Here is a 10,275-nt window from a genome sequence, read left to right on the forward strand (position 1 = left end):
CTGGGACAAGACCAAATGTGTTCCTCAGCAATATAAGAAAATCTGAATATTACAAAATAAGTTGCCACATATGGTTATATTCTGTCCTTTACATTTTAAGTAGCATAAGTAAACTCAGGTAGGCTGTACTGTTAAAAATGATGTTCAGTTGGTAATAAGGGGACCAAAGTGTGCCAAGAAAATACCATTACACAACCACTAGTAGCTTGAACTGTTGATATAAGGCAAGATGATCTACACCAAATTCTGACCCTACCATCTGAATGTTGAAGCAAAGAACAGCAAACGTTTTTCCAATCTTCTGTTGTCCGATTTTGGTGAACCCGTGTGAACTGTAGCCTCAGTTCCCTGTTCTTAGCTGACGGGAGTGGTATCCAGTGTGATATCTTCTGCATACCTCAGTTGTAACGAGTGGTTATTTGAGTTACTGTTACCATCCTCACCAGTCTGGCTGATATTCCTTGACCTCTGCCATCAAAAAAGGCATTTTCGCCCAGAGAACTGGGAACACTGTCTTTTTCAGACCAGTCTCTGTAAATCAGAGAGATGGTTATGTGAAAAGATCCCAGTAGTCACTTAAATCACCTTTCTTCCCCATTCTGATGCTCAGTTGGAACTTCAACAGGTCATTTGATCATGTCTACAAGACTAAATGCTTGCTGCCATGAGATATTTGCAACAACAGCCAGTTGGACAGGTGTACTTAATAAAGTACATTGAGTGTAAATAGTTTTTTCTAGGTTCTGAATGTGGGAACCACGTGAAATGAATACGACGTTTTGTTTTTTTTTAGCTCATTTATGCTGAATAAGTCAGTGGGTACATTATGTGATTTAACGTTGAAGTTGGCTTCCATGGGGCCTTATTTTTACAGCAAAATGGATATTTATGTAACATTTCCCATCTGTGCCTACATCTGTTTGCCCTAACATTTAGAATAAACCAAAAGACTGCATTTATGAACATATGTGAAATTTAATTGGGTTTTCAAGAAGGCATAATTAGAGAACAGCTGTAGAAAAAAAAAAAAGAAAAGACTGCCACGCCACACAATTAACAGTTCATGTTTTTGAGAATGCTAAACCAGAGCTGCAGCCAGCAGAAACGCCATATCTACAGAGGCCCCTGCTTTGATCGCACATGCTGCCATACATTATATTCGACATGCAAACCACATGACCAAATCTGAACAACTGAAACAAAGCTGAATGTTATTAATAACCTGAGACTTTTCTCAGAGCAAAATATACAGGTACCTCTTCTGCTTCTGGATAGGGAAATACATTCAGACTGCTGTGTGAGATTTTAAAGCATGAAAGGATTTTAACATGTGAATGTTGCAAAAAAGCAGGTTACCTAGCTTGTGGAAAATTAAAAATGGCTGTGGGTTTGTAGTTGCTAAGAGTAAATAATAGGTTTTCATTTCAAGCATGTCAATTTTTGTCAATTAGAGGGGAGATCTGACACTTAAGCAGGGCTTTTGGGAAGAAAAGACAAACTATGTATACAATATACAGTGTACACTGTTTACTTTAGGAAGAAAGGACTGCGATTTACATCCATAAGCACAGAATATACAAGTTGTAATCTTGTGGAGTTTGTTTAAATAGTTCACTCTTACTTCAGTCTACATTTAATCGATTTCCAGAAGGAAACTTTGAGACTGAATTGTCCTCCAAATGTCTCCAAACAGCATCACATTACAGTTAATTGCCTAAAACTCTGTTTAAAAGTCCAAAGTACACAGGAATGAACATGGGTCATGTAAGCTTAATTATATATATATATATATATATATATAAAAATAAAAAAACAGGACGTGTAAATGTCTCCACTAACATCTCTCTCACATACACTCCAAAGATAAAAACAATACAATTGTAATGATGTCCTTTACAACCGATATGGTATAAATACTGTACAACAGAAGAAAAGTAAATTGAACCCAGTCAGTGATTTAGATATGATTGGAAAGTTGTCCCAGCAGCCTGCAGGGCCTTGTGTGTTAATGCCTGTGCACCAAGGGAGGTACAGTCTATTCAGTCATATCCTCTTCAGTTCCTGAAGGCACCCTGTATGCCGAACCTTGCACTGGAATCCAGTGTGTTGCAACATCATTTTACAGCCCTTTTACTGGTGAGCAGCTGTTTCATCAGAGCAACATCAGCCATTCAGCAAGCTGAAGCAATGTTTTTTTTGTTTTTTTTTTTAAAGTTACACAACAAGTTTGTCTGCGTCAAGTGCTGCAGGTCATAGTTTTGTATAGGTGGCCAAACTGCTTGATAAGAAATGACTGAAATTACATCTCACACTATGTAAATGTACATATTTACTGCACTGTACAGTTTAAAGAATGCATTGCTGAATCTATATAAAGCCTAAAATAAGCATAAAACGGTGTCCTGCCCAAGCTAAACTACAGCTTTACAGTGCCTGACTTTTTAAAAAAAAGTCATTCTTTTTGACTAGTTCTTCCACTACAGCATTCCTTAAAGGCTACGCAGGAAGTAAACGTGCAGGATGATGATTCAAGCATATACACAAAATCATATTAAAGTTACACGTGGATGTTCACCCTTTCAAGTTTAAAAGTGGAAATGTTGAGCCGTGTACGTCACACTGACTGGTTTAAAAACAGCCATTCGACTGCAGTGACATCCGTGCTTACGTAACCCACAGGATGTCACAAGGAAAACTAAAAAGCAGGATGATTCCCATTACAGAAGAATGGGAGGTATGTGTCCAAAAATGATCAAACCCTGATAAAACAGCACATTTGCATCCATTTGGGGAAACAGCAGTGCATGAAGATCCCTTATCTCCATCTAACCACAATCCTAGCTCTGCAGTGGAGGAGCTGGCCTAAAGTGTCTCTTTAAAAGAGAATGGCTTTAATCTGAGGACAAATTCAACCCACTGAGACCAATTGGAGACATATGTAGCTTCTCTTTCAAGTCAACTCCAGTCTACCTTCATGAAGGTCAGTCAAATCTGGACAGTTTTCAGGTCTTAAGCATTCCCTGATCATCATTTTTTATCTCTTCTGAGGGGGGCTGACTGTTGCCCGTGTCCTGAGCAGAGCTCAGTGGCCTGGAGTTAGCCCTTGATGACCTCTGCCGACGAGTGCCGTTGCCAATGCAGCGCAAGAGGTTCTTAAAAGTTGCCCACATTTCCTCGTCCTTGTAGGAGTAGATGCAGGGATTCATGACCGAGTTGAGTACAGCCAGGAGCAGCAGCCAGCGTTTTAATATCATGACACTGCAGGTCTGACAGTCAAGGCCATCCATCAGTAGAACCACCAAGCCAGGAGTCCAGCAGATCACAAAGGCCCCTATAAAAAAAAAATTTAAAAACATAAAATAAACACATTTTCAACATGTACCCTTTCATGTGCTGGAAAATTGGTATAATTTCACAGTTTAAAAACAAAGAATAAAAGCCTTACTATACGGTTAGGTTTTTGGACACTTTTTTTTTTTTTTTTAAATAAATGGTAGGTGTACTCAAATATATTTACATTAGTTATCTGATAAATATTGGCCTAAAGTGCAGACTTTCAACTTTAATTCTAGAGGTCAAACAAAAAATACTGCATTATTAACTGATGATTTAGGTCGATTTGTTTTTTTATGTACAGTCTCCTATTATCAGGTTCAAAATGGATTCATGACAAATACAAGTATGAAAAGGCAAAAAACAAACACCTGAAGATGGTTTCATTTAACCTTTTCATGTAATTTCATATTGAGGAAGTGAAAGGAAAAATCTAAATCAGGTTTACATTCTATGACTCATTATCATTGCAGACTGTTTCACTTCTTTACCTTCAAAACCTTCTGGGTAACGTTTTGGTTTCAGCCAGTGAAGCGCTGCCCAATCTGCAGAAATGATTGCCGTCTACACTTCAGAATTCATCTGGTCGCTTCTGTCTTCTGACACATGATCAATAAACTCTGAGCTCACCAATGTGTTCCCTCTTCCTTTCAGACCTGTACTAAACTTTTATTTAGTCTCTCTCTCCCCCCTCACTTTGTTTGCAGGCTAAAGATGCCCTATTTCACTTGCACTGAGCTACTTTGACCGTATGTTGTGGATTTACAGCTACAGTTCCATCTCCAGACCCTTGACGCTTCATTTATGAAGAAACAATGTAGGGGCTTTGCAGAGACTTTGCGGTAACAGTGAAAATTTAAGGAAAATATGAGAAACAGGTGTTATATTAAACATAGGAGCAGAAAAATGGAATAAGATGGTTGCGGGTGGTCAGAGATGCAGGGGGGTAGGTGATACACAGGTTGCATTACTCCACAACAAAACTGAACTGCATTTTTTCCACCAGTATGTTCTCAGCATGAGAACAGGGTATGGGGGCCTTTTCTTCAATGATGCCACATTAGTTATCACAAGCAATAATCTTTACTTAAATCTTGGCCCAAAAGGGTATGGATTTGTGTTTGTATACATTAACTTTCATTACATTCATTTCATTAAAGCGCAGAATGTAAAAAAAATTGCTCATGTTTAAATTCTGTGCGTTTAAGTTGAGAAAAGGGTAGAGGTAGGTTGGAAATACGGCATTCTTGTGTGTGTAGCAGATAATGAGGCTGGTCACAGAGATACTGAAGCAGCCTTTTACTTCAGACATGTTTGGGCACAAATTGTAGGAACTAAAATTTTTCTGAATCTACAAAGAATCCACAAGCAGCAACCTGTCTGCTTTTACTTGTCTTATGTCAACTGCAGAACAAAAACGTGCTTCCATCTATTTTCTTCTTCTTGTCCTTTTCAGGGTTACGGGAGGGGTGGGGGGGGGGGGGGGGGGGGGGTGGGGGGGGGGCTTTTTTGTTGTTTGTCTTTTTTACAGCTCGCTATTTCTTTTTTAAAAGTCAGACTTTTTTTTTGTTTTTTTAAATGCACCCTTCTTCCATCTGACTTTGTTTTCATTGTCTTTGATGTCCAAATAAATGTGAACCAAATTGTAACTGAGATTCCATTAAATGGGCTTCTGCTTGCCATTTTTGATGTTTTCCACAAGTTTAAGAAGGGGCTTTCTTCATCTTTAATCTCTGACAAAAAAAAAAAAAAAAAAAAAGGGGAACTTCAGAAGCCCATATTTTGAACATCTGTTCCTTTTGGTATTCATTTGTAAATGGTGGTTGCATATAAGGAATGAAAACAAATCTGAATCTGCCTGGAGCATTATGATGCACCTCTTCAAAAGCAAGCCCCAACACTCTCGGATGTGCTGCATTTAGTATACTTACACTACAAGAATGATGTGTTACCAAACTAGTGCCATGAGGCGGAAGTAAGAAAACAAAAAGATAAGTGATTCCTTACACTTACTTTTTAGACATGTGAGTGAATATAGTGCAAAGTTATGCATATGACCAAAGGCGAAAGCATCTTCAAAACTACCCTGAGTAACTGCACTTGGATGTTTGATGCTGATTTTTGGCCAAACTTTTTCCATTTTTTTCCTGCTTTTGCCATTGTTCCCTTCCAGAAACACAGGTGGTTCAAGGGTCACCTGTCATTTCCTTTTACTTCTAAAGTATATTTTATGCATGAATTTATTTCCCTCTTTGATGTGACAAAGGTTATAGCCATTTCCAGTTTTTCTCCACTCACTTATTTTACTGGTTTTAACAAAGCATGTGTGGGTTGCATGCATTTCTGAACTAGTTTGTCCTGTTGCTGTTTTTGTCTGAGCAGACAGTTTTCCTCTTGTCTCTAGTCCTTGCCTTAGACCTGACTGCATGCCTTATAGGTTTTGAGAGTCCTATTGCTTATTACATAATATCTTTAAAGACTTTCCCCCTCACACTAATAGCATTGTTTAAAAATAATTATGCATTTAATAATTTTTTTTAAGTTTTCTCCAGAAACAAATCACTACTAGCTACTGCACCATAATTGGCTTCTAAACTACTTGTAATTTTAATCATGTGCACGTTGCAACCTGCACTTTATGGTGAGGAGAGAAAACCTATACTTCTGCTTTTTTAGTATCTTTTTTAGTAACACTAAAGCGTGAAAAGGCCAAGTGAAAAAGCAAAGAGTAAATTATTAAGAGTGGAGAGGAGGCGCCTTAGCCCTGTGCTGGACAGGAGATATATACCACACCTCTTGCCCTATGACAGCTGACCCCCACCCCCACCCACACACACACACACACACACACACACACACACCACCACCCCACCACCCCCCCAAAAAAAAAATCATGGTTGAGGAGAAAGAAAGAAATTAAAAGAGGAATCTATGTATTGAATGGAGAGGCTTTTAAGATTACATTTGTGTAATAACAGTTCCACAAGCTATGGAGAAGTGCATCTGAAAGCAATCCCCGAAGTCCCCAAGTATAGGTTCTTCTTTATTTTCTCTTTTTTTTTTTTTCCTTTTTTTTTGGTGGGGAGGAGGGGATGTTCACTGAAAGTCAGTGTGGTGTGGTGGATGGTACGCCACACAGACTGTGAAGCAGTGTCCTTGCAGGAAGAGATAATTACAGCGTAGTCTGGAATAAAGTGTGTAAACAGGCAAACAGCTCCTACGCTACATACAGCACTGAGCTATATGGTGAAGTGAGTTGAGAAACATCAATGCCAGACGATTAGTCTACAGTGTGACACTACAACCTCTCCACAAAAGTTTTTATCTGAAGAGTGCACAAAACAAAAAGCCAGAACACAGAGAAACTTGTCTGTTTTGCAGCGCTATCAGAGATGTATCACTCTGACCTGGATTCTTCGCTTTGGCAACTTACTTGGTACAATCTGTGTACAGTGCTGTGAGAAGGTCTTAAGTTTCTTTAAAAAAAAAAATGCAAGAAAGCATAAAGTGATCTTGAGCAATAGTTCTCTAGGCTTTCTAAAAGGTCCTTCATGTTTTTCTTTGCACATTGGCTGCTTTTTCATTCATTTTTCAGTGCAGTCCTTGTACCTGACCGTTTTCAGAGGACTGCTTTCTTTGTTTGTTAAGCCATTTAACACTGATCTATGAATCATTCAAGCAAAAAAAAGAAAAAGGAATCTGACTCAAGGGATAAACTATTGTTCTGTCTACACATAACAGACAGCAAATAACCTTCTTTAAATGATATCTTTAGGCACTTTGCAAACAGCAGCCTGTCACAAACATATAATTTGTTCCTATTTCTTTAGCCGAATCTATTAAAAAAAAAAAAAAAGCCAAAGATAAGAGTTTGACAGGCATCAAATAGTATTTTTGTTCCAAGAAGGTGATTCAAAAAGAGCTATTAGCTGTGAAAAACCCTAACCTAACCCTTAAAAAATTTTATAAATGACAAGTGGAGGACAAAGAAAGAAGGGACAGGCCTAAAAAAACAAAACAAAAAACTATCTACAGGAGATGGACAGTATCTGAAACTCATGGCCGTAACAAACGATGCATTCTGCCCTTCAGTTGATCCATCTACTGTTCACTGAAGCCTCATCAGAAATGGTCTCAATGTAAGGAAAAGTATGAAGAAGGAAGGGGAAACAAGAAGAAACGGCTGAGGTGTGTCAAATTACACAAGAGCTGGACTGGAGGAAAAAAGTGGCAACAACATTGATCCCACATGCAATATCATCCAGCATTTAATTGGCTTAACGGCTTAATTTTTCAGCGTGACCATGACCCCAAACACACTGCCAATGCAGTAAAAACATACCTGGATAGAAACACACAGAACTCAACATTATTGAAGCAGTGTGGGATCATCTTGACAGAAGAGAACAAAAGGCAGCCAACATCCAAAGAAGAGCGTTGAATATTGTTCTGGAAGCCTGGAGAACTATTCCTGAAGACTACTATCAAATACTGAATTTCAAGCTTGGTAGAATTGTATAAACTTATTTTGTGGCCTTCTATATTGTATTTCCGTGCATGTTTGCATGTGTTTCAACAAATCTTTGCACCCATTTCCCAAGAAAAGACTTTTGCACAGTACTGTACTTAAACTTTCGTCTCTTCTAATGACCTGCAGTTATGCTCCAGAAGAATATACTTGTACACTCCTATTGTACTGTTTACAAAGGAAATCACTGGGATAGGTCTGATTTCATTACTGAACTTCTATTGAAAGGTATCCTGTTGCAATGCATGAACAAAGGGAGCCTGGTCAAATCTACCCATCTACCTATCTATCTATCTGAGGGCCTCATCTATGGTGAAGATGAATGAGAAGAGAAGTTATTGTGACAAACAAGCACCACACCACTAATTAAAGACTTTATGTGATAGCAGTTTAAAAAATAGGTTAATTTATTTTTAGTTCCAAACACTCTTAAGCTACAGCTTCTCATGCATGAGGACACTGAATATCGTTGGAGTTCTGGCTGCTGTCTGGGCAAGAATAGCAATTAAGAGATTCACCGAGTTCTGGAAATTTGTTATGGCTGTGATTTTTTTTTTTTTCCCTCTATAGCTTGCTTTTCCACCATACCAGAAACAGATATTACAATCAAGCATGTTCAACAGAGACTAAACTGTTTCTGAACTTTTTGACAACTTTAAAAAGAAGAGGATCCCTCAACTACTCTTTAGGTTCTGATTCCCTGGTCAGTGAGGCTCCTCAGATAAGAGCTTTATAAGTGGCACCTACCAAGCACAAACATGACTGTCTTGATGAGTTTGATGGGTGTCCTCTTGCGGTTGATGGAGCCGGTGGTGTGAGGCATGAGCATTGCCGTCTTCTTCTTAACGTAGGCATAGATCCTCAGGTAGATGGCCACCATGATGAGGAACACCACCAGGTTAGAGACGGACCAGAAGACCAAGTAGCTCCTGCTAAAGATGGGAGCAAGCTTGGAGCAGGTCTCCAGATTGCAAATACAGTTCCAGCCCAGACTGGGTACAGCCCCTATGAGGATGGAAATAGCCCACACCAGCACGATAAGCAGGGTCACCCTCCTCTTTGTCAGGTTGCTATGAACTTTCCAGCTCATGACGGAGATGTAGCGCTCCAGAGCTATGACCAGCAGGTTCGACAGCGAGGCTGAGAGACTGATGTCTAGAAGACCTTGGCGGATGAAGTAACCACTGACAGTAAGCCTCCGTGACACCTCACCCGTGTTAAACATGAGGTACACATATGCTATGCCTGCGAGGAAATCCGAGGCAGCCAGGTTGGCAAGAAGATAGTAGAAAGGGTAATGAAACCTTTTGTTGGTAATGACAGCAGCTATGACCATAGCATTGGAGACCAGGATGAAGCAACAGAAGAGGGAGCCCACAACCTGGACCAGGATGAGCTGAGTGGTGTCCCATTTATCGTCACCTCCGCTTTTGTTGTAGAAGAAACCCATCTGCTCATGGTGATAACAGCCGTTGTTCTGCTGGGCCATTTTAAAGGGCGAGTCTATGAAATGAGAATGCCAAGATGTTAAAAGTGGGACTAATTATCATGCATCTTAATACTATAGAATCTTTAAAACTTTGTATGCAATATTGCACCTATATAACCTATTTAATCTTACTGACTGGCTAATAAAGTTACCCTTTAATAGTAAAGCCCATAAATATAGTTGCGCAGTCTTATTTATGAACTGAAGGATGTTTCCACATATCTAGAGCGATGAAACGTCTAACTCCCAAGATCGGTCTATGGTGCTATTTTTTTCATTTCTTTCAAGGCCAAATAACTTCAGAGATTCATTCATTTGACGCCAAAGAAAAGGGCATACGCCACAATCCATTTACTGGGAGTAAGCTGCTCTGATTGAACACACCTAAACTCACAGTAAACCCTCATTACTAAAGCTGAACAGCATTACCATACATTAAAAAACAGAGTAATATGGAGCCAATCTGAAATTTCTACCGGTACAAATATTTCATAAGGTAAACATAAATAGTGCCAAACAAGAATTGAACGTAATACGGTGCAAGGTACAATTTGTTTTTCACGACTTATTTCTTAACGCAAACTTTAGTACAACCGGTCCGACTTGGAAACCAGCGCCAGCAAAGACGAAGAAGAAACTCGAGCAAAGGTGCAGACGATAAGCGTTTACAACAAAATTTAAACACACCAGTCAAAACTCGTAAGTTCACGCATACGCCAAAAGATGTTACCGAAAATCACAAGAGATCGAGTCGAAGTAATAAAAAGAAAACACCCAGGTGAGTTTACCTGTGTGAAATGTTTGTCTTTGGTGCGTCAGCAGACTGAAAGTTGCGAAATCCTCCGTGCAGACTTAATGAACATGTTCCCCCTGTAGCACTGCGCCTCCACAGCCGTGGACGGAGAGAGGGGACAGCAGCGCGCCG

The 10,275-nt window shown here is 39.4% G+C and overlaps 1 protein-coding gene across 2 annotated transcripts; it reads right to left on the reverse strand.

Annotated features, from left to right (window-relative positions):
• Window positions 1–955: 955 nt before the first annotated feature.
• lpar3 (lysophosphatidic acid receptor 3) lies at window positions 956–10,275 on the reverse strand. 2 transcript variants are annotated; one of them, XM_030727647.1, is made up of 3 exons: window positions 10,139–10,275; window positions 8,609–9,364; window positions 956–3,331 (listed from the first exon to the last, which is right to left on the reverse strand). In XM_030727647.1, the coding sequence occupies exons 2-3, from the start codon at window positions 9,348–9,350 to the stop codon at window positions 3,003–3,005; spliced, it is 1,071 nt and encodes a 356-aa protein (XP_030583507.1). In that variant the 5' UTR covers window positions 9,351–9,364; window positions 10,139–10,275; the 3' UTR covers window positions 956–3,002. The 2 variants fall into 2 exon arrangements, with proteins under 2 accessions (XP_030583507.1, XP_030583508.1); XM_030727648.1 differs by lacking the exon at window positions 10,139–10,275 and adding an exon at window positions 10,038–10,127.

Source organism: Archocentrus centrarchus, chromosome 4, assembly GCF_007364275.1.
Source record: "Archocentrus centrarchus isolate MPI-CPG fArcCen1 chromosome 4, fArcCen1, whole genome shotgun sequence".
NCBI classification, from domain to species: Eukaryota; Metazoa; Chordata; class Actinopteri; order Cichliformes; family Cichlidae; genus Archocentrus; species Archocentrus centrarchus.